The sequence below is a fragment of the Hippocampus bargibanti genome, linkage group LG05 (assembly GCF_051943395.1).
Source record: "Hippocampus bargibanti isolate YZ-2025 linkage group LG05, ASM5194339v1, whole genome shotgun sequence".
NCBI lineage: Eukaryota > Metazoa > Chordata > Actinopteri > Syngnathiformes > Syngnathidae > Hippocampus > Hippocampus bargibanti.
In genome coordinates, this window is record NC_142738.1 from 31,141,218 (window position 1) to 31,166,395 (window position 25,178).

Below are 25,178 nucleotides of genomic sequence, written 5' to 3' on the forward strand. Positions count from 1 at the left end.
TTTTTTCAGTGACCAGTCGCAATAATTGTAGGACAAATTTAGGTGTAGAACTACAATGAGAATTGTTCCAATATGATAGCGCTGGATCAACAATGATAATTGCATCCGTCCGTCTGTGTAAGCTCTCAGTCGTACAGGATGGTCCATCAATGAAAAGGTTTCTTCAGCCGTCATCTGTGGGCAAAAATCAGTACATCCAAAAGATAGGCTGCCAAATGAAAAACAAAGTAATGTAGTTTATTCAATACATTGTAAGAATGAAAATTGTAAAGAGCAATATATTGGGGAGACTAAACAAATTCTCGAAAAAAAAAACTACCGGCATCGCAGGGATAATACTAGTGGGCCTCAATCGGCAGTACATATGCACCTAAAAGCTAGCAACCACTCATTTGACGACAATGAGGTTAAAATCTTAGCAAAAGAACATAGATGGTTTGAAAGGGGAGTAAAAGAAGTGATTTTCATAAAACAGGAAAATCCTTTCCTGAACCGTAATGGTAATGGATCGTTCGTACAACAGCCTGCTTAGGCAACATAGAATTAGTAATGCTGATGAGGTGATACCGGAGCAAGTGGGGCAATCAGGCCAGTCGTTAGTCAGAACAATAGGAACAATCAGTGGAGCCGCAGGGAGTAGTCCTCTGCTCCCCCCAACCTGAGAGCAGCGACCTATTATAGCAGTGTCCGGCACCGCCATGTCTGGACAGTAGGGATATATATATATATAGGGTCGATACTACCAGTAAGACTTTAGTTCGCTGAAGAAGCACCTTGGATAGGAAGCGAAACGTCCGACACCTTCAACGAAGGACAGATGACGGCTGAAGAAACCTTTTCATCGATGGACCATTCCTGTACGACTGAGAGCTTACACAGACAAATAGTTGTAGTTCAACGAGTATGATAGCGCTGGATCTACAATGATTATTGCAGTAATACTGTTCCACGTTGCTTTGTAAAAATGCACGGAGCCACTATAGATTTGAGTTACTGTTTATGGAGCTAATGGCGAGAGAGAAAAAAAAGCGATTCGAATGTCTGCTGATTTTGGTGTGCATGGATTGATGATAGTGTTTACCTGAGGAGAGTATCTGGAATAGGTGGGCAGAGCACAGGGTTCCGGTTGGACTTTCTGTGACCTTGTCTTGGTGCTTGCAGTGTGTAGGTCCTTGAGAGTAGGTCGCGTGGTGCCAATGACTTTTACCGCATCCACAAAACAAAGAAAACAACTGGGTCCTCATTTTTTCCTGCATACCTAATATGGCTATCTCGAAAGGAGAGAACCACACTCATTTGTAATCCATTAGTTTACAGGGAGAAGTGGCCTGACTCCCTGGCCTTATGGCAGATGAAGGCACGACCCAGGGATGCCATATTTATTATAGCCATTGCTAAAAGTCAAAGTCAATGTCAGTGTTTGAAATAGCGGTGACCCGGGGCGTACAACTTTGACGTCGGGCATACAACTTTCAAAACGGTTCGGCCCGGGTGGCCCACAACTTCTTCAAGAAAAAAAGAACAATTGTTTTTTTTTTCATATCAAACGTTTGTTTTATTCAATAAAGCAAAAGCTAAAAGCAAACCGTTACAAGCCAAGTGGACTCTTCTTTCGAAGCGGCTTTAGAAAATCTGAAGTACACTTTTCAGTCATATTGTCGTCCAAAGCACGACAAATGAGAATTTTGCATACTCGGCACCGGCAGCCAGTCAAAGTCAGATTCATTGTCAAATATGCTAATATGCATGACATACAGCACAGATGAAGTGACTGTCCTCTTGGACCCAGCATGCAAGGCACTTATAATAACTTTAACAAACATAATAAACACGAAAACGCCAATTTGCCGGGAGAGGGGAGCCGCTGCGTGTTCACGCGCCACCATCTTGGGAAAAAAACAAAAATAACAAATAATATGACAAGACAAAGACACAGAGAGTCATTCATTCTTCAGGCCTTGCTGTAACATCTTTGTGATGACTTGAAGCAGTTCTAAATGAAAGAGGAGAGGATGAAAGCATCCATTTCAGCAGTGGATCAGGGACGTCATGGTGGAATTTGCGTGTCTACTACAAGCTAAATGTTGAAAGCAAACACGAAGCTATAGCATCCATTGACGAAAACACATTGCCTCACATCTCCTGTCCCACATAAATCCGCTTCAATTCCAAGCCGTGACAGTTCTATATACGCATAGGCGCTCTGCAAAAGCCTGTTTCGTGCTTCGGACTACACCATGACTGAAAGGTGTACTTGAGAGTTTTGAAAGCCACTTAGAAAGATGAGGCCACATGGCTTTGAGCAGACGACGCAAATTCCATTGTGGATCATGACGACAAACGACAACTGGAGCAAAATCTTCAACAAGGGATATTTACCATAAATTAAGCAAGGGAGCATTTGTGCTAGGTACTTCCTTAATTTAAAAAAATCCTTTATACTTCGCATCAATGTTTTTTTTTTTTTTGTGATTAGTTGTCTTAATGTGTTTCAAGTTGTGAAAACTGGGCCAGGCAACTTTCTGGCCGAGCAGGCAACTTTTCAGAGTTGTCTGCCCAGGTGACCGCTAACTTTTTGTCATGAGTTTCAGACACTGGCAATGTATCAAAATCTCACTAGGATACAATAACTGCAATGTTATAAGAACATATTTGTTACAGTCTCACTGTGGCCACTTTTTCCCTGACGAGGCCGTCAGGATTCTTTCTGGTGGCCCCGCCACTGTCTTATTGTGCCGGTCCCAAGCCCGGATAAATACAGAGGGTTGTGTCAGGAAGGGCATCCGACGTAAAACATTTTAGCCAAAACAAATATGCGAATCAAACCTCTGAATCCCATACCGGATCGGTCGAGGCCCGGGTTAACAACGGCCGCCATTGGTACTGTTGACCTTCAGGGAGCCAGTGGAAAATGGACTACTGTTGGTCGAAGAAGGAGAGGAGGGAGGTGTGCCCGGAGGAAAAGAGAGAAATGGAACGCCAAGAGTATAGAACTAAGAGTAGGAACTTTGAATGTATGAACAATGACAGGTAAAGGTCGAGAGCTTGTTGACATGATGCAGAGAAGGAAGGTAGACATACTGTGTGTCCAGGAGACCAGGTGGAAAGGGAGCAAGGCTAGAAGCTTAGGTTCAGGGTTTAAGTTGTTCTATCATGGTGAAGACAGAAAGAGAAATGGAGTTGGGGTTATCTTAAAAGAGGAGTTTGTTAGGAATGTCTTAGAAGTAAAAAGCGTATCAGATAGAATGATGAGTTTGAAGCTAGAAATTGAAGGTGTGATGTTCAATGTTGTTTGTGGGTATGCACAAGTAGGATGTGAGCTGGCGGAGAAGGAGAAATTTTGGTTGGACTTTGATGAAGTCATACAGAACATCCCGAGAAGTGAGAGGGTTGTAATTGGTGGAGACTTCAATGGACATGTTGGCGCAGGAAACAACGATGATGAGGAGGTGATGGGCAGGTTTGGACTCCAGATGAGGAACGCTGAAGGACAGATGGTGGTTGACTTTGCTAAGAGAATGGAAATGGCCATTGTGAATACTTTCTTTCAGAAGAGACAGGAACATAGGGTGACCTATAAGAGTGGAGGCAGAAGTACACAGGTACACTACATTTTGTGTCAACGGTGCCATCTAAAGGAAATCAGTGACTGCAAAGTAGTGGGAGTGTAGACAGACAGCATAGGTTGGTGGTGTGTAGGATGACGCTGGCAGTGAAGAAGATGAAGAAACCAGGGGCTGAAGTGAGGACAAAATGGTGGAAGTTGAAAAAGGAAGAGTGTTGCATGACATTTAGGAAGGCATTAAGACAAGCACTGGGTGGGCAAGAGGTCCTTCCAGATGACTAGCAAACTAAAGCGAACATAATCAGAGACACGGGTCGGAAAGTACTTGGTGTATCGAGTGGAAGAAAGGTAGATAAGGAGACTTGGTGGTGGAATGGGGAGGTGCAGGAGTGTATAGAGAGAAAGAGGTTAGCAAAGAAGAGTTGGGACACTGAGAGGACGGACGAGAGTAGACAGCAGTAGGGCCAAAGGCCAAACAAGTCTTGTATCCTCGGCTGGACAGCAAGGAACGTGAGACTGATCTTTACAGGCTGGTGAGACAGAGAGATAAAGGTGGTAAGGACCTGCAGCAGGTTCGGGTGATTAAGGATAGAGATGGCAATGTATTAACAGGTGCAAGTAGTGTGATGGCAAGATGGAAAGAGTACTTTGAAGAATTGATGAATGAGGAAAATGAGAAGGAACAAAGAGTAGAAGACGTGACTGTTGTGGACCAAGACGTAGCAAGCATTAGCAAGGATGAAGTGAGGAGGGCGCTGAAGAGGATGTAGGGGGGAAAGGCACTTGGGCCTGATGATTTACCAATCGAGGTATGGAAGTGTCTTGGAGAGGTAGCGGTGGTGTTCCTGACTGTACTCATGCCCATTTTTAAGAACAAAGGAGATGTGCAGAGTTGTACTAACTACAGAGGAATAAAGTTGATGAGCCATACAATGAAACTCTGGGAAAGAGTAGTTGAAGCTAGACTAAGAGCAGGAGTGAACATTTGTGAGCAGCAGTATGGCTTCATGCCAAAAAAGGGTACGACAGATGCAATGTTTGCTTTAAGAATGCTGATAGAGAAGTACAGAGAAGGTCAGAAGGAATTGCATTGTGTCTTTGTAGATCTGGAGAAAGCGTATGACAGGGTGCCCAGAGAAGAGCTGTGGCATTGCATGAGGAAGTCTGGAGTGACGGAAAAGTATGTCAGAACGGTGCAAGACATGTATCATGACTGTAGGACAGTTGTGAGGCGTGCTGTCGGTATGACTGAGGAATTCAAGGTGGAGGTGGGACTCCACCAGAGGTCAGCTCTAAGCCCCTTTTTGTTTGCTATTGTGATGGACAGGCTGACAGACGATGTTAGACAAGAATCTCCTTGGACCATGATGTTTGCAGATGACATTGTGGTCTGTAGCGAGAACAGGGAACAGGTGGCGGAGAAACTAGAGATGTGGAGATATGCCCTGGAAAGGAGAGGAATGAAGATCAGTCGCAGCAAGACGGAATATATGTGTGTGAATGAGAGGGATCCAAGTGCAAGAGTGATGCTACAGGGAGAAGAGATAAAGAAGGTGGAGGATTTTAAGTACTTGGGGTCAACTGTCCAGAGCAATGTGGCGACCCCTGATGGGTAAAGCCGAAAGGAAAAGAAGATTATTATTATTATTATTATTATTATTATTATTATTATTATTATTGTTACTTATGACACTTTCTTTGAAGATAATCCAGTGGGACCTTGGCGTACGCACTTAATTGGTTCCCAGACAGAGTGTATAAGGTGAAAAGGGTGTATCCCAAGAATTACTTTCCCATAGAAAACCATTAAAATGAGAATAATCCGTTCCCAGGTGTCTATAAAATATAATTTTCAACTAAATAAGCCTTAAAACTACAAACAATATACGTTATTGTATGTATAATAATTGTGCTATTGTATTGTCATGAAAGATATACACTGCACTGTATAATAAAGTCGTTTTATTGACCTTTGTGATGGTCGTTGATGGCTTGATGGAATGGGGTTCAGACTTCTCTTCCTGTGTTATGAAAGTCTGTTTTTTTCCAAAAAAGGCCGGTCTCATCTGCATTAAATACTTGCTGAGGAACGTCGCCTTCTTCTTTCACCATTTCGAGGAATGATTGCTTGAAGGCTTCGTCAGCTTTACTGTCAGAACTGGCTGTCTCAACATGACGAGTAATGAATCCCTGTACAGTGCTTAAAGTTCACGAACTATCCGTTCTCCTCCTCTTAAAAATCATCAATAAACGACGAACTTCCAGGTTGCCGCACGACGATATCAGAGTGAATTTGCCGTGGAACACACGCACCTTTAATAGCTTCTTTGTTGCGAAGGATGGTAGCAATGGTGGACTTAGCATATTGCTACTGGGCCGTGAAGTCAGACAAATGCACATCTCGTTCGTGTTTCTCAATGAAATCCTTCTTCTCCTCGACTGTAGTTTTGTTTTGTGTCTTCTTCGGCTGAACATGAGCCTGTGGTGGGGTATTTTTCGATCCTATAACAGCAAAAGTATCCTTAAAAAAATCATTGAAGACGATCAATGTGTGCACTCAGAGAAAGGGGGTGTGGAACGGTAGGCCGGCTGGCGCGCTGTTCGGTCGTGTGCTTTGGTGTTCTTCCGCCGAAGATTACTCCGCCAACCGTGATGGGGCGGCGCTCCATGTGTATCCCGAAAAGTAGTGCGTATGCCAAGGTTTAATTTTCACACTGGGTTGGTCCTCAGTCAGGGCGCAATCAGAATCAGAATCAGAATCATCTTTATTGCCAAGTATGTAGAACACACAAGGAATTTGTTTCCGGTAGAACACGCTGCACTAGTATCGTTGTCAAAAAAACTGCTAAGTGGCACTATACAGTTCCATTTTGGCGTAGGATCGCAAAAAACAAATGAAAATGACAAAACCATTGAATAGTAAAGCTGTTGACGCTCACATTTAGACAATTATTGATTGATCTGAGATTCATACACAGAACCTCAGAAATGAAAGGCAGGTGTACTATCCCCTAATCGCCGACATGAAAAAAGCAACAATCTAATATGACATTTTTTACGTGAACACTTTGAATCCCACTTCATTGAGGTAACATCTGTCAAGAACAGTTATAGTTGATTCTTTTTAACAGGATAAAGACACTGCCTCCCTGTACGAAATGACGACATATGTGGAACCCAATGAGATTGAGTCATCACTGGTGTGTACAGTACAGAAATACTTCTGTTTTAGCTGTTGTTTGTCTTATGCTTCACATACTAGATGCCTAAATTTCGATTGTTCCTTTGTCCACCTTAGCCAAAGAGTACCGTCCGGGCTATTTACAGCTATCAGGCTAAAATGCCCGATGAACTCACCTTCAACAAAGGGGCTTTAATACATAATGTGTCAAAGGACAATGATGGTTGGTAAGTCCATTTGTACATTGTTGTTTGACATGACTTAGTCTAAAAATACACAAACACGCACGCGCACACAAAAACATTCACATTCCTCCTCGTATTCTAGGTGGAAAGGAGACCATGGTGGAAATGTGCAGCTCTTTTTTCCATCCAATTATGTTGAGGAAGTGTCCAATAACACCAAACACGATTTTGGACAACAGGTTTGAAAACATTTTGATCAAGTCATCATTGAACTGGATGGTTAATGGTAAAATAAGGATTAAAATGTCATCGCCGTTTACAGAATATCGAAGACAATCCATTGGGAGAACTCTGCAAGGGTGTGGTGGATATATCCAAGTGCAACATACAAAACTGTGAGTACCTCTCTTTTTTTTCTACATCGTACATTATTTGAAGTTGATGTAAATTTATTTGCAAACAATGAGGGTGACAAATGAATTTTGCTAAAGCTGGTCCAATTTATGACGTGATCACGTGTGGAAATCAATTATATTATCCTGTTTCAATTCTCAAATTGAAATTTCTCAATGAGCTCCTTCTTCTCCTCGACTGTAATTTTGTTTTGTGTCTTCTTCGGCTGAACACGAGCCTGTGGTGGGGTCTTTTTCGGCCCCATAACAGCAAAAGTATCTGAAAAAAGTCCATGAAGACGATCGACGTGTGCACTCAGAGAAAGGGGGTGTGGAAAGATAGGCCGGCTGGGGCGCTGTTCGGTCATGTGGTTTGGTGTTTTTCCGTGTATCCCGAAAACTAGTGCGTATGCCAAGGTTTATCGATGAAAATGATTCTTCAGCCGTCGTCTGTAATTCGTTGAAGGTGTCGGACGTTTCGCTTCTTATCCAAGATGCTTCTTCAGCGAACTAGTTCGCTGAAGCAAAACGTCCGACACCTTCAAAGAAGTGCAGATGAAGGCTGAAGAAACATTTTCATCGATGGACCACTCCTTTACGACTGATAGCTTACACAGACGCAATGCGAAGGTTTAATTTTCATAAATTTAATGTTCGTAAACTGAAAAATTCGTAAGGCAAGGTGTTCGTGTTTAATTTGTTTTTTTTCTCCCTCTTACTTCAGTGCGACAGTTAGAATCGTGTAAAACAACATTACTCCTTTCATGCACCCGGTAACCTGACAACATAGAAAGCTGTCTGTCCATTGTCGTAACCGCTGTCCCTGAAATTAATAGAAATGAACAGTTATTGCTGTGATACTGAGTTCATCTCTCTTTTCAGTGAAAAATGGTAAAAATGGAAAGCTGCATGTTCTGACACTGCAGAACATCGAGCAGGACGGTCTTCATTATGACTTGGCCGCAGACTCTTTGGAGGAGCTTTTTGATTGGTACAAGGTGGTTTGGAGTATCACTCAGAGAGAGATGAGAAAGCAGTTCAGTCGAGAACAAGAGGCAAGTGTTTGCTTGACAAATATTCAGATCAGGACTGTTCGTACTGCTGATAACTTTATCACTGTACTATTACTACTATGTTTATTATTTTTATTAATTTTATTCTTATTCTTATTATTGTGTTTGTTGTTGTGGTTGGTTTAATTAATCTATTCATGTATTAGTTTATTATATGAATTACTTTCACCATGACAAGTTTTGGCAGCGTGCAAAGATTCACAAACTTCTTTTTTTTAAACGATATCCTTGCATGACATTCAAATTCTGAAAAGGCATTTGTACCCCTTCAATTTAGCCTTGTTAGTACATTTCCTTAGATTCTACAGCAGCTTTGGCAAACCCGCGGCCCATTGGATATTTTTGGGCCACATGTTGATATTTTGCTGCCCCCTACTTGACAAGTTTCATGGAAGTTGAGTTTGAGACTCGATCATACTGTGCTACAAAATAGAAGACAAACCTTACAACAAAAGTAGAGCATATTGAACAAGGATGTTCCGTTTTTCTACAACCTCAGATCAAGCAGCAGGAGGAAGTGGAGAAGAAGGCAGAGGTTGCTATGGAGATGTCAGATCTGGTTGTCTACTGTCAGCCGCGCAGCAAGGACAAGGATCGTTTTGGTAAATGCATGCAGCTGCAATGACAGAAAAAACATTCTTACAGGTTATTTTTGTAAAATACGCTCCAACTTCCGTCACCTTGCCGTGGTGGAGGGGTTTGTGTGTCCGATGATCCTAGGAGCTAAGTGTTCTGGGGCTTTATGCCCCTGGTAGGGTCACCCATGGCAAACAGGACCGAGTTGAGGGACTAGACAAAGTGCGACTCAACAGACCCCTCATGACGAAAAACATTGATGGATTCCTTTGCCCGGATGCGGGTCACCGGGGGCCCTCTCTCAAGCCAGGCCGGAAGATCGGGCCCATTGGCGAGCCAAGTCAGCCTGAGGAGGCAACGTGAATCCCCCTTCCGGGGGGGGGGGGGGGGGGGGGTGCAATGTGAGCTGGGTGGCAGAAAAAGGCGGGGACCCTGGCGGTCCGATTCTTGGCTGCAGAAGCTAGCTCTTAGGACATGGAATGTCACGTCTTGCAGGGAAGGAGCCCGAGCTGGTGTCCGAGGTAGAAAAGTTCCGACTAGATATAGTTGGACTTGCCTCCACACACAACCAAGGTTCTGGTCCCAGCCCTCCTGTGAGGGGTTGGACTCTCTTCCACTCTGGATTTGGCCACTTTGAGAGGCGTAGAACAGGTGTGGGCATCCTCGTTGCCCCCCGGCTCGCCGCCTGTACGTTGGGATTCACTCCGGTAGACGAGAGGGTTGCTTCCCTCTGCCTTCGTGGGGGGACGGGTTCTGACTGTTGTCTGTGCATATGCACCAAACAGCAGTTCAGTATACCCATCCTTTTTGGAGTCCTTAGAGGGTGTGCTGGAGAGTACTTCCTGCTGGGGACTCTCTTGTTCTGCTGGGTGATTTCAATGCTCATGTGACAGTGAGACCTGGAGGGTCAAACATAAAGGTGTCCATATGTGCACTTGGTACAGGACACCCTTGGTCGCAGTTTAATGATTGACTTTGTAGTTGTACCGATCTGTCATAGTGAAGAAGGAGCTGAGCCAAAAGGCAAAACACTCAATTTACCGGTCGATCTACGTCTCGACTCCCATCTATGGCCACCCAGCTATGGGTTGTGACCGAAAGAACGAGATCCCAGATACAAGTGCCCAAAATGAGTTTTCTCCGTAGGGTGTCCGGGCTCTCCCTTAGAGATACGGTGATAAGCTCGGTCATCCGGGAGGGGCTCAGTTGAGCCGCTTCTCCTCCACATAGAGAGGAGCCAGATGAGGTGGCTTGGGCGTCTGATTAGGATGCCTTCCTGATGCCTCCATGGCGAGGTGTTCCAGGATGCCCCACTGGCAAAAGACCACGGGGACGACCCAGTAAATGCTGGAGAGACTATGTCTCCCAGCTGGCCTGGGAACACCTCCGTATCCGCCAGGACGAGCTGGAAGAAGTAATAATAATAATACATTTAATTTCTAAACACCTTTCAAAACTCTCAAGGACACTTGCCTAGGGAGAGCGTAGTCTGAGCTTCCCTACTGAAGCTTCTGCCCCCACGACCCGACCCCAGATACGCGGCAGAAGATGGATGGATGGATGGACGCTCCAACAGCACACTGATGTTCATTCCTTATATAGTTGCTTTGCTTAGGCTTTGGATCATACAGCATCTCTAACGTTCAAAAGTACATACACATGTCAACAAAGTATTTAGCAGTGAAGATCAGGTATTGATTTTGAATTGTGGTTCAACTGAAACATTTTTTAAAACTCATGAAATTGGCTTGGTGCTCCTATAGAAAATAGCATAGCGACATGTTTGTGTAAACTCTGTCGTGCAGGAGTGGTCCATCGAGGAAAAGGTTTCTTCAGCCGTCTTCTGTCCTTATTTGAAGGTGTCTGACATTTCGCTCCTCATCCGAAAAGGTTTCGTCAGCGAACTAAAGTTGTGCTGTTAACGCTGGCTCTATACTGTATACATCCCTTATAGACAGAGGTAGCGGTCCCATACCTCTGCATTGATAGGTCCCTGCTTTAAGGTAGGGTGAGCAGTAGAAGTAGAATACTCCCTGAAGCTATTCTGATTACCTCTTTTGTCCTATCTGATTCCCCTTAATGGTGTACACCTGGCTCTGATTGCCTCATTAGCTCTGGTATGACCTTATTAGCTTGACTAAGCCTACGTGGTAACGACCGAAGAAGTCTGTTGCAAGCACCTTCTAAATTCAAACCTTGAACCACTAAGGTGATTTAGTGAAGAGTTTTGCTGTCTTGCAAAAATTGCTTCTCTTACTCCTCTTTCAAACGATCTTTTCTTTAGCTAAGATTTTAACCTCACTGTCTTCAAATGAGTGGTTGCTTGCTTTTAGGTGATGATGTACTGCATGTTTACTCAAAGTGTGTCCTGTAATTAAAAGTGCAGTTCTTATCGTATCATTTTTAAGCCAAAGTAAACTTTATAAGTGAACCAAGGGGGCATGTTGACACACCGCAAAGCTTCTGGGAGAATGTCCAATGGACAAACCAGAATTTTTGGGCAAAATGCATCAGTTCTATATAGACTGACCGAGAAGAAATTAAATGCAATATACAAGGTAAATAATACTATCCTTACTCTGAAGTATGGAGACGGCTCTGTTATCTTCGAGGGCTTTTTTTTGCTGCATTTGGGACAGGGTGTCTTGAATGTGGGGGCAGTAGTTCCGTATTTTCCACACTATTAGTCACACCTAAAAGTATTCATTTTCTTAAAAGCTCACAATGCGTCTTAAAATCCGGTGCGCCTTGTGTATGGTCATTATGGCAATATGTCTACCCCAAAAGGGCTCCTTGGTGGAGCCATGTTTAGAATGTTGTATCTTGCTGTTGGTTAATTAAACTGTGTTGCTGCTTTATCAGATAAGATATTGTTGCAGCTCCGAAAAAAGGAGAGCTGTGATGGTGTTTATTGAAAACACAGACTTGAGTTATGGTTTTCACAGTCTCAAAACATACAGGTACTGTACATCGTTGTTGGTCTCCATTCCTCTTCCGTTCAACTCGAACGTAGATCATCTAGATATCTAGCCTTGGAACTCCCTCCCAGGAAGGAGCTCATTAGCCAGGTTACAAAGTTATCAGTTCATGGAAAACACAATGTTTTATTGTTTCCAGCTGTTGGTGCTCAGAACGTCCAGAGGTGTGGTATTCTAATCAAGAAAACTATGTTTTAGTAATGTACCACTTTAATTTGCATGTACTCTCAATAAATCGCTTGGCAGCGAGCCGCAAAATTCAGACGTATGTCATGGATGACTGCGTTTCCTGCCGGCAGTAGGGACGATCTTTCTGGTTCTGAGTCTCTGTCCAGGGCAGGGGGTATGGAATTTATGATGTGATTTCCTCTCTTGATTTTCTGTTTTGATACATTACCGTCAATTTTTGTAGTTTTATTTAAGTCACTGTTAATTTACATTTTTCAGAGGCGGCCATGAAAGGCTCTTGAGTGGAACGGAGGGAATGTAGCTTCATCGAGTGGTTGCATTCTTGGATGCATTTTACAATCCATGCTGATACAGTAAAGTCTCGTTATATCGATATTCTCGGGAGCCTGAAAAAATATCGATAGAACCAGACTATCGATATATCCGATCCTGCGCCGAACTGCATTAAAAGTGGGCAATAAATGGGGGATCTTTGATATGGCGTGTCAATTTCTCCTTGAGTTCATGGATTGCGTATCTAGCATGCTTTTGTACTGTAGTGAAGTAAAAAATAAACATATGCATTCAATAAAAACGTTTTTACACTTTTTAATGACTATTTCTTTTGTAAAATTCAACCAATGCAAAATCCTCATGTTGTTCTATACACACGAGAGAAACCACGAACGGCAGCATGTACATACATGCATGAAAAACAGTGATTATTGTAAGCGATAAAAAGATATGCGAATACAACACAATTAAATACATGTATGGAAAACAAAAACTGCAACGTTTACATTACTTACATTGATAAAGTATTCTACGGCACGTCGAACTCTTTCTCAATGGAGGATTTGCCTCTTGTTGGATTCTCCTCCACAGCCACTATTGCCTTGTACCTATTTCCGATATCACAATTCTTACGTTTCCCCATGGTTGAAATTGATGTTGAACAACTGTATATAAGAAGACTACAGTATGTTTCAGATGCTATTGCAGCAGTCATGAAAGATGTGAGCTCTGCTACACCGTTTTTATAGTGCTCGAGAATTTCAGTGCAAGACACAGAAGCTGGTCACGTGACCAACGGTGTTACAGATACAGATTTTGCTAATGGTGGTACTCTATTGAAATCCTAAAGCAAATATTGATTCATCTTTAAGCTGCTTTTGTATCGATATAAGCAGACCAAAATGGCTGGCGGGAGATGAAAAGGGCATCATAGTACCGGATTATTGTGATAACCGCGTATTGTGATAACCGCGTATCATACTAACCGGAACTAATTATATCACAAAAGACTAGAAATTCGCTGGGAAATGAAAATAGTATCATAATAAGCAGTAATATCGATATAACCGATATCGATATAACGAGACTTTACTGTGTATGAAAAAATGACAAAATAGGCCATTCATTGAAGATGTGCCTCATAATCCAGTGCAGGTTTTGGTGTGGAAAATATGGTATTCGATTGTGAAACCGGCTGCCTGCCCAATATTAGCTAGCTTGGTCTCAGCGAATGACCCAAAGTTCAGCTCAAACGATCCAAGATCTGCAAAGAGCAAATTATTGGGCTATTCCCAAAAACTTTCTATGAGACCTGATCTAAATCCTATTGAAGATCTGTGTAAGGAGTCAAAGCACCCTCCATACCTTAGAGAGCTGGAGCAGTTTGCTCATGTGGGCCGAACTAACTGCGGTAAGGTGCTAAAGCCTCATTGAAAGTTACACAAATCATTTGAGTGGAGGAATGAACTGAAAATGTTGTGCACATGAATTTTGGGGAACCAATTGTCTTATACAAGCCTGTTTCATTTTATTTAGATTTCTCCTGAACCACAATTTTAAAGCAATTTCGGATCTGGTTAATTTTGCTAGAATTGCAAATATTATTGTTATTATCCATATTTTCTCTGGGTGAACAACTGCTCACAAACGACACAGCGTGTCAAATCAAATTTATTGTTTCATGACACTCATCAGTGTGTTCGGAATGTGCCTGTTTATACTTCACTCTTCTTTGCAGAATGCTACAACTGCAAAGAGGTCCGTTCTTTTGTTGAGAATAAAACACCAGGAAAGAACCTTTCCATGGATTTCCTGCAGTACAATCACAAGGCACTGAGTCGGATTTACCCAAAAGGACAGCGTGTGGAGTCCTCCAATTATGACCCCTACCCTCTCTGGGCAGTTGGTTGTCACATGGTGGCTCTTAACTTCCAGACGGCAGGTAATTATCCAGACTGAGCCGCAAATGTGCTTGTATTTGAGTTTTGCTTCCCAACCTTACACTCATGACACACAAATAGCAATTTCATCATTGCTATTTGTGTGACATGAGTTTATATATACATAGAAACTTCTGGGGATGACACCATTTCAACGTGCTTTGGTGGTAGGAGTGTCTTTGGTTTATCATTAATTACCTCAGTTTACGAACCCCTTGGCTTACGAACGTTTCGGTTTTCGAAGGTTAAATTTATGAAAATTTTACCTTGGCATACAAACTATTTTTCGGGATACACTGAGCTGCCACAATGAGTGATGTGTCGTTCGCGAACGAGCCCGTTCTAGAAAAAGAAAATGGCTGCAACATTTTTTTGTCCTTTATTCCGCGCCCCCAGGCTTTTATAGTTAAAGCCACGTGATTGGTCTAGAACGCAGCAGTGAGGGGAGGTCGTTTAAACATTAAAGAGACAGGCTGACGACATAGAGAGAGTGACAAAATGGATAGAAAACAGTGAAATTTTGACTCGTTTCAACTTTGATAGTTCAAAGATAGTGTAGACTGCAAGGTTAAAATTCCCATCAATCAGCCTCCACAAATAACCCGCACTAGCCATCAGTTCAATTTGAAATGAGAAGACAAGCAAGGGAACCAGCTATTAATGATGTTTCTAATGTGTGCTGCATCTGTTGTTGCAATATCACAACTTCCAAGATGTACAACCCAGAGCTCCTTGAGACAGTTTTTGTAAAACGCTATCCGTTCTACCAAGCCATCAACGACCATCACAAAGGTAAATAAAATGACTTCATTATACAGTACAGTGGGGCCTCGGTTTACAAACACCTTGCCTTACGAATGTTGCGGTTTACAAACATTAAATTCATGAAAATTAAACCTTGGCATACGCCCTACTTTTCGGGATACACATGGATCGCCGCCCCACCACGGCTGGTGGAGTAATCTTCAGCGGAAGAACACCAAACCACACGACCGAACAGTACCTACCTACCTTTCCACATCCCCTTTCTCTGAGCGCACATGTCGATCGTCTTCAATGATTTAAAACACCTAAAAAACCTTTCGCTGTTATGGGACCGAAAAAGACCCCACCACCGGCTCATGTTCAGCCGAAGAAGACACAAAACAAAATTGCAGTCGAGGAGAAATAGGAGATCATTGAGAAACACGAACGAGGTGTGCGTTTGTCTGATTTAACAGCCCAGTAGCAATATGCTAAGTCCACCATTGCTACCATCCTTCGCAAATAAGAAGCCATTAATGGTGCGTGTGTTGCTGAAGGTGTCTCCGCGCTGTCAAAGCAACGGTCTCGGGCAATAGAAGTAGTTGAAAAACTTCTGTTAATTTGGATTAACGAAAAACAGCTGGCCGGCGACAGTGTGAATAAAGCAATTATATCCGAGAAAGCTCGGCTAATTCAGGGAGGGAATCACATAACTCCTACTCTGGCATCCTTTCACTGGCTCCCTATACATTTTAGATATCTTCGATGAAAAGGTTTCCTCAGCCGACCACTCCTGTACGACTGAGAGCTTACACAGACGTTTTAGATATCTTGTTATTTGTTTTCAAATCTCCTTACCTCTCAGAACTCATCCGCCCCTTTACACCCTCAGGTCTGCTGACTAGACATCATTAGATGTTCCAAAAACTAAACGGACGCACAGAGACGATCGAGCCTTTTCCGTTGCTGGTCCCACTCTCTGGAATGACCTGGCACTGAACATTTGCCAAGGCTCCTCGCTACCCATCTTTAAAACCCGTCTCAAAACTCACTTGTACTCTTGAGCATTTAACTCAGGATGATTCCGACTTGATGTTGGTTTTACTCCATGCTTTCTACTATCTTTGTCAGTGCTTTATTTCCTTTTATGATAGCTGCCCATGTTGAGCACTTTGTTACATATGTAGCTATTGTTAAAGCGCTACATCAGAATCAGAATCAGAAAGCCTTTAATAGTCCTACAATGGGGCAATTTGCGTTCTACAGCAGCAACATTGAAATGGAATTATAACAAAGTATTCTAAGTACAAAATAAAATGACAGGAAACTGAAAGGTAAAACTGCACAAAAAGGTTTTGTCAAAAGAACTGTCAGGGTGGGCTGGAGGGTATGGCAGGGGCTATCCCCATAGCTTTTAGTTTAGCTAGCATCTGCCTGTTGCCCAACCTCCTCCAGAAAGTCCAGGGGGAAGCCCAGGACAGAACTGGTCCTCTTGACGAGGCGCTTCAGTCTTTTTCTACCCCAGTCGGTGATGCGGCCTGACAAGCAGACAATTCCATAGTGGATGGCTGAAGCAACATTGGAGGCATAGAAAGTCTTCAGGAGTGACCCCTGAACCTGAAAAGACCTCAGTTTCCTGAGTAGGAAGAGGCAACTTTGTCCCTTTTTCATCAGGGCCATCAGGGCATCCGTGTTTGTACTCCAGTCCAGTTTATTGTTGACAATAAAATCCAGGTACTTGTAGGATTTCAACTTCTCTATGTCTGTGCCCTGGATATTCAACAGTGCGGGTGTGTACTGTTTCCTGCAGAAATCCACAACCAACTCCTTGGTTTTCCCGGGATTGATCTGGAGGTGATTATGCAAGCACCAGTGCACAAAGTCCTTGGTCAGTCCCCTTTACTCTCGATCATCTCCCTCTGTAATGAGGCCACAATAGCGGAGTCATAAGAGAACTTCTGAAGGTGGCACGTTAGAGTGTTGTAGTTGAATTTTGAGGTATGGAGGGTGAACAGGAATGCAGCCAGGACTGTCCTCTCTGGCGCTCCAGTGCTGCAAAGTAGCCTGTCCGACTCAAAGTTCTTTGCCCTCACATCCCGTGGCCTGTTTGTGAGATAATCTGTAATCCAAGATGTGAGGTAGTGGTCCACCCCAGCATGCCGCAGCTTGTCCCCCAGTAGTTTCGGCTGGATGGTGTTGAAGACACTGGAGAATTGAAGAACGTGATCCACACATTGCTCCCAGCATTCTCCAGGTGCAACAGCTCCGAGTGGCGTAGGTAGATGATGGCGTCCTCCTCACTGATGCTGGGCTGGTAGGCAAACAGCCCAATAGCAGGTCCAGTGGTCCAGGCTAAAGGACCTGATAGCAGGTCCTGTAGCAGGTCCAGTGATGAGCTTGCCAGTCTTTACAGGTGGGCGAGGACGAGTCTCTCCAGCATCTTCATCAGGTGTGATGTCAGCATCACCAGTCTGTAGTTGTTTAACTCCTACGGGTGGGCGATCTTTGGCACTGGGACCAGGCTCAGATTGAACATGTGCTGGATAATGAAACACATCTGGTCAGAGCAGGTCCTGAAGAGTTGGGAACTGATGTTGTCCGGACCTGCTACCTTGCTAACTTTCATCCTCCTCAGTTGGTTCATCACGTGTGCGGTTGTGACAAACAGACAGGAACCAGGAGGCAGAGTGGTGGTTGGGGGTGTGACGTCGGTTAAGAGGGCAGTTGTTTGTTGCTGGAAGCTTGTCGTGAGAGGAGGCAGGGAGGGGAAGTCCACAGTGATAGTGGGTGCAGGTGCAGTTCCAGGTAATGTTGACGGTGGTGTAGGAGCGACAGACGTCTGGTCAAAATGGTTGAAAGAGCGGTTTCGTCCATATGCCGAATCCTTGGCGTTCCTATTCAATGTCACTGGGCTTTTGTGGCCTGAGATGTTTTTCAGATCTTTCCAGATACCAGTGACATTGCTGGCTTGCAGCTGCTCCTCCCTTTTCATCCTGTCGGCCTTTTTCCCCTCTTTGATCTTTCTCCTCATTTGGATCTGCGCGGCCTTCTGCTTCTCTCTGTTCCCCGACTCAAAAGCTCTTTTCTTTTCCTTCAGCAGGGCCTTTATGTCAGGATTAATCCACATTTTGTTTTTGGAAAAAACACTGCACCGTTGTTGTGGGTACGGTGTTTCTTTCACAAAAGCTTTTGTAATCCGTAATGGTGTCTGTGAGTGAATCAATGTCCTCTCCATAATTGTCAGTGAAGGCCTCTTCAGACTCTGTGGACCATCTTATGACCGTATGGGTCACAGCTGGTTGTCTGTGCACTGAGGGTTTGTATATAGGCTGGAGAAACACCATATTGAGGTCTGCCCTTCCAAGTGGAGGCAGGGGGTAGGGTTTATTGCATCCTTCGCATTTGCATAAAACAAGTCCAAGATTTTATTGTCTCTGGTAGCACAGGTCACAGACTGTGTGAAGGTTAAGAGGGACGACTGCAGGGAGACATGGTTGAAGTCCCCAGAGATGATGAGCAGGGTGTTGGGCGACTGAATTTGCAGCCTGTTCATGACAATCATCAGAGCATCAGAGACAGCGCCACCATTTGCCGTTGGGGGAATGTAAGCCATAACTGATGACGTGTGAGAATTCCAGTGGAAGATAATGTGGCTTGAGGCTAATGGCTAGCATCTCAATGTCCCGAGTGCGGAGTTTCTCTTTGATCGTGATGTGCCTAGGATTGCACCATTTGTTGTTCACAAATACAGCAATTCCCCCTCGTTTCCTCTTACCCCTGCCTGCATTCCTTTCCGCATGTACGAGTTGGAAACTCTCCAACTCAGCATGTGTGTCCGGAGTGATCGCCGACAGCCATGTTTCCGTGATGAGAGGCAATCTTGGTGCACGGTACTCCATTAGCGCCGCTAGCTCATCCATCTTGTTCAGGAGCGATCTCACATTCCCCATAATGACGGACGGGAGGACATGTCGGTTCTCTTCTCCTCTTTCTGTGGTGGTTTTTTCCTGGCTCAACATCCCCGTTTTGTCCTCTTCAGCTTGTTGGAGGATGTTTGGTTTGGCGGTCGCTAGCCCGCTATTAGCTCACCAGGCTAGCAACTGGTCTCGACTGTAAACAACGGGATCCCATGTGCAAGTGGTTTCTCCGTTCACAGTAGTAAAAAATAACGGAGATCTCCTCCCCATCAGTTTCTGGAACAAAAATACACAAAAGACGAACAAATAAATAAACAAAATAGTAGGACGGAAAGGGATTTAAACAGGGTTAGGGGCTGCTGTAGAGGCAGCTGTGCAGGGGGCGCCAAGACGTCACCAATATAAATCAATATGTATTGCATTGTATTGTATTGTATTGTTTGTATTCACAAGCCCTCTTTGCAACAAAGAAGTTGTCATGCACAGCGGTCCCCAACCTTTTTTTCCCCCACGGACCGGTTTAATATCAGTGGCTTGGTGTGTGGGGAATCTCCCATTGAGATAATTCCATATTTTAAGTAGGACTCCTTCAATCCTCCGTCAATTAAATGTAGCCTTTTTTTGGGAATGTCAGAGGATTCTCTTCCTTCTCCTGAATGGTCCTTTCCCCATCATATTGAAACTTTATCAAAATTTTGCCAATTCCCGGATTTCATTTTATAGTACCCTATAACACAGGGGTGTCAAACTCTGGTCCTCGAGGGCCACCGTCCTACATGTTTCCCAAGTCTCCCTATTCCAACTCACCTGATTCTAGGGAACGGGCTCATGTCTGTCACGTGTGCAAGGTGGTGATGGCGGTTGCGGATCCCAAAAAGCAGGCAGGAAAGAGCAGCAGGTTGTATTTGAGAAATTGCCTTTAAATAAAGTCATCAGGAACCAAATATAAAACATCAAAATCATCTGAACATAAAAATACAAAGTATCAATGAAAAACCAAGAGTAAAAGTCTGGCAAGATGAAACAAACTTGACAGGGTAAAGCAAACACATTCAATCCGGGAGTCCTTTTAACTGCCACTGATGAAGACGACCAACACCTGAGCAACTGAGGGAGGGGCCGGCAGCATTATCCATTGGTCGCCAACCAGAACGTGGCATTCTGCCACTGATCAGGACGACCAGCACCTGTGCGGGTGCAGGTGGGGCCAACAGCGCCACCATTTGGTCGCCAACCAAATCGTGACAATGTCAGACTTCCGCAGAGCTTGCTGATGATCTGATCATTAGAATCGGGTGTGTCCATTGAGCCTGTTCCCTTGAATCCTGTGCGTAGGACGGCGGCCCACGAGGGCCAGATTTTGACACCCCTGTATAACACGACAGAGAAATGTACCTTCACCTGTGTCAAGAGGAACATCCTGTAAATGCATGTAACAGAGGATCCTGTCATTTTTCAAAATAAAACGGACAAAATACATAAAATGGAGGTAATGTAAGTTGTTTATTTTTCTGCCGAGCCCGGTACCAAATGACCCACAGACCGGTGCTGGTCCACGGCCCCATTTCTAATTATATCAACAATCATCGATGAAAAGTTTTCTTCAGCCATCATCTGTACTTCTTTGAAGGTGTCTGACGTTTCGCTTCTTATCCAAGAAGCTTCGTCAGCAAACTAAAGTCTTACTGGTAGTTTCGGCTCGATATGTATATCCCTACTGTCCAGACGTGGCGGTGCCAGACTCTGCTATGATTGGTCCCTCCTCTCAGGTAGGGAGGACCAGAGGACTAATCCATGCGGCTCCACTGATTGCTGATTATTGTCCTGATTGACGACTGGCCTGATTGCCCAATTTGCCCTGGTATCACCTCGTCAACATAACTAAGCCTATGTTGCCTAAGCAGTCTATTGTACGAACGATCATAGCAGAGTCCGGCACCGCCACGTCTGGACAGTAGGGATATATATAGGGCCGAAACTACCAGTAAGACTTTAGTTTGCTGACGAAGCTTCTTGGATAAGAAGCGAAACGTCCGACACCTACAATGAAGTACAGATGACGGCTGAAGAAACCTTTTCATCGATGGACCGTTCCTGTACGACTGAGAGCCTACACAGATATATCAGCAATCGTTGGGGGGTTTCTTTCTTAAAGAGATGGGTAATAATCTCATGAAATCGGATTGTCTTTTCAATAAATAAGTACATTTGGAATAGTTATTCCATAATCATGTACTGTGTCCACCTCTCCCCCAGATAAATACACCCAGCTTAACCACACCCTCTTCGGTATGAATGGACGTTCTGGTTACATTCTCAAACCAGAGCTAATGCGCTCTGATAGCTATGACCCGCAACAGGAGAGGAAAGATGTCAAGTACAACATTGTGATTAGGGTATGTTTGATCATCACACTCCGACTGTAAATCTACCATTTTAACAGACGGACGCACTCATCCGAACCCATTTATTTCAATCCAATGCTTGAAGTCATTTATCTTGTAACCTGAAAACATGACAGGCTGTCCATAGAACTAACCACTGTCTCTGACATGGTTAATTTACCTTTTTCAGGTGATTGCTGCCAGACACCTGCCAAAGCTCGGACGCTCAATTTCTAGTCCTTTTGTGGAGATTGAACTTTGTGGTAACACTGAAGCAAAGTCCAAGACCAGCGTCTACCGTAAGATAATTTGAACATCTTCATAACGTGACAATAAAGTCACTCTTTGAAAATTCCAGCTTGTTTGTCTTTCTGATGGGTGCAGGGGATAACGGTCTGAACCCGATGTGGAAAGCCACAACACAACCTTTGTGCTTCAAAGTGTATGAGCCCGAGCTCACCTTCCTGCGCTTTGTGGTCAATGAGGAAGACATGTTTTCTGATCCAAATTTCCTCGCTCAGGCAATGTTTCCTGTCAAAGGTATCTGTTCAGGTGAGAACAAGTGACACATCTGCTATTCCAATAAACCATTCACTTCGAACCTATTCCCTCTCATGACGTAAAGGACAACCGACGCCTCCGGACAAGTTGTGTCCATAATTTGTAATTTCAAATGACTTCTACTCGGCGAATTCCACCGCATATAGCTATATTTTACCTTTTAAGACTCGCGCGGAATATTCCGGAAGTCTTGTTTTTCAGTTGGTGACGATTCCTGACGTCACATCACGGAAGGAACGCTCCTGACCGAGAAAGCGACGCACAATGCATTTTGGGTACTTTGTTTGTTCTGAAAACTTGATCCGTGTTGATGGCGAAATTAGAAGGAAAACATAAATAACGCTATGGTGAATCGTTGTGTGTTACACCGAACATCCATTTGATATTCGCTGACAAAAATGCCAAGGAGAAAAATCGGCCCATTTCCAACGTAGCTTGGGCACCATCTTCTGCATGTTCTGGGTGCTACACATCAGTCCTGATGCCTCAAAATGACCCGGAAAGACATCTTTAATCGATTGCAAATATTTATGCTTTCCTCTTCAGAACTATTTGAATCATATTCATCACTGGATGAGTAACAAGAAAGCATCTTCTCCGAATCTGAAGCCATTGTTTTGATTCTCGAGCAAGGCAAGACGTCTTGGCGTGACATCACGAAAAAGGGGGCGGGACCTTCTGAGATTGGCTGGGTTCAATTTGAAGTAGTTTTTGGACACTTTAAGTTATTTTTATTGGTGTTTTGCATTCGACTAAAATATATCCTGCGTGTTTTGGGTATTTCAGATGCTATAAAACGTTTTTCTCATTTCAGTTAGGAAACAAAAAAAAGGTGTCGGTTGTCCTTAAATTCTCTTGAAGTACGCACATACAAACTGTTTCATTGTCTTTGCGTGCGTGTGTGTGTGTGTGTGTGTGTGTGTTGTGTGTGTGTGTGTGTGTGTGTGTGTGTGTGTGTGTGTGTGTGTGTGTGTGTAGTTGACGTATGCTTTAAAAAAAATTGACTTTTGGATGAAGGACATATACTTGGTTTGTGTGTGAGCTGGTTGGTCTCAGGATGAGACCGAATGACAATTTTCCTTGAGTCTGTGTTTTCACTGCCTTCTTTTCAACAAAGGACTCCAATCCAATCTGTCAAATTGTTGTGTGTTCTGAAAAAAAAATAAAACAAGAAAAATACAGCCTGGTGTGAAGTTTTCGAAGTTGGTAGTGTAGATGTGTCAATCTGAAATTTGCATAACAACTTTCGGAATGTTTTCTTTCTTTAGGTTACCGCTCTGTACCTCTAAAGAATGCCTTCAATGAAAGCTTAGAATTAGCCTCTCTATTAGTTGACATTAAAGTACTACAACCAGAAGTGAGTACACAAACCGTTTCGGATGACCCAAAGCTGATTTTAATCTTGCATTTGTCTTTTCTTTTTAACCTTTCATACATGTCTTTTAGAAAACAACAGAAGAGCTCTATTCCTCCACCAGCCAGCTGAGGAGAAAACAAGCAGAGTTCGGTTCAGAAGGACTCTTGTACAATACACACACAAACATTAAGATGTCCTCTGCCCCTGACCAACCTCCCACATTAAATCAGTTTGTTCGAGAACGCAGCACAAGTGAGCACAGGTACGACATTTTCCATTTCAAAGGAAAAGCTACAGTGGAGCGAAAAAGTACAGTATTTTATCATATTTTGCTTTGCGGATGGGTGTGTGTGTGTGTTTGTATGAGTAGTCTTGTGAGCACCACTAACATTTTATACCAGGGGTCGGGAACCTATTTGCCTAAGAGAGCCATAAAAGTAAAATATTTCGAGATGTTTTTCAGTGAGAGCCACACGCACGCAAACACGCGCGACCACTTTTCAACAAAATGTCAGAATGTATTATTTAAAATAACTTTGCGATAGTACTCACCGTTAACATGAATGGTATTCCGTTCCTCGTGATTGGTAAATATCCAGCCAAACGATCGGGTCCATAGGCGAAGTTACTGCTAGCTAGCCTGCACACGGCTCATGAGCTTCCACACTTGCTATCTGCATGAAGTATATTGATGCTAACGTTAACACGGGACTTTTTAAAATGTCACTGACATTCGACTGTTTCATCGATGGTATTGTTTCATTGCAAGTTAGAATCGGAACATTTTCTCTCCACAAAGGCGAATTCGGTCCGGTGCATTCAAGCTGAAGTGTACTCGTCGGGCTCATTTAAAGGGACTTATACCTGTTTCAACATGACGGCCAATATCATCCAATCAAAATTGCACTTTCCGCCAACTGCAGCTCCAACAGGAAATGAACGGCGAAAAAACGAGAATATGTACAGTGGGAACTCGGTTTACGAACTACTTGACTTACGAACTTTTCGGTTTACGAACGTTACATTTATGTTAATTTTACTTTGGCATATGAACTATTTTTCGGGATACACACGGAGCTGCCACAATGAGTGATGTCTCGTTCGTGAATGAGCCCGTTCTCCAAACAAGGAAATGGCAGCAGACTTTTTTTTTGCCCTCTATTCCCCGCCCCCAGTTGTAGGTTAAAGCCACGTGATTGCTCAAGAACGCAGCAGTTGGGGATGGGGTTACAGACAGAGAGAGAGAGTGAGGCCAGTTGTCGGTTAAAGCCACGTGATTGGTCAAGAACGCAGCAGTTGGGGATGGGGTTACAGACAGAGAGAGAGTGAGGCCATTCTCCAAAACACAAAATGGCGTCTTCGGTTAAAGCCACGTGATTGGTCAAGAACCCAGCAGTATTTGGGGGGGGGGGTTAAACATTAAAGAGACAGGCAGACAGAGAAAGAGACAAAAACACACACACACGAAAGGGAGAGGACACAGCTTGAAACAAAAAAAGAAAAGGGAAAAAAAAACAAGTAAAATGGTGAGAAAATGGATAGAAAACAGTGAAATTTGGACCCATTTCAACTTTGATAGTTCAAAAGCAGAGTGTGGACTGGAAGGTTAAATATCCCATCAATCGGGCTCATCAAATAACCCGCACAAGTCATCTCTACACTTGGTGCAAAAAGCTATTAACCCAGCTAAACAGATCACAATTGATGAAGAACTAGATAGAATTATCACCGAGAAAGCACCTACAAGGAGGAAAAAGGCTACGTTCCTCATCAAGTGTTTAATTGGATTGGATTGGATTGGATTTGCCTTTATTAGTCTCGCAGTGGAGAAATTTACATTTCACAGCAGCAAAGTTATGAAAG

The 25,178-nt window shown here is 43.6% G+C and overlaps 1 protein-coding gene across 3 annotated transcripts in view; it reads left to right on the forward strand.

Annotated features, from left to right (window-relative positions):
* The window catches only part of plcg2 (phospholipase C, gamma 2), a 98,722-nt gene that overhangs the window by 67,469 nt on the left and 6,075 nt on the right, over positions 1 to 25,178 (forward strand). For all 3 annotated transcript variants that reach the window (XM_088995726.1, XM_088995727.1, XM_088995728.1), the window contains 12 exons: positions 6,697 to 6,765; positions 6,864 to 6,973; positions 7,074 to 7,170; positions 7,254 to 7,326; positions 8,206 to 8,378; positions 8,896 to 8,998; positions 14,151 to 14,354; positions 21,270 to 21,409; positions 21,588 to 21,696; positions 21,782 to 21,949; positions 23,227 to 23,315; positions 23,405 to 23,577. In XM_088995726.1, the coding sequence (XP_088851852.1) occupies positions 6,697 to 6,765; positions 6,864 to 6,973; positions 7,074 to 7,170; positions 7,254 to 7,326; positions 8,206 to 8,378; positions 8,896 to 8,998; positions 14,151 to 14,354; positions 21,270 to 21,409; positions 21,588 to 21,696; positions 21,782 to 21,949; positions 23,227 to 23,315; positions 23,405 to 23,577 (1,508 nt within the window). The remainder of the gene's footprint in view (positions 1 to 6,696; positions 6,766 to 6,863; positions 6,974 to 7,073; positions 7,171 to 7,253; positions 7,327 to 8,205; positions 8,379 to 8,895; positions 8,999 to 14,150; positions 14,355 to 21,269; positions 21,410 to 21,587; positions 21,697 to 21,781; positions 21,950 to 23,226; positions 23,316 to 23,404; positions 23,578 to 25,178) is intronic.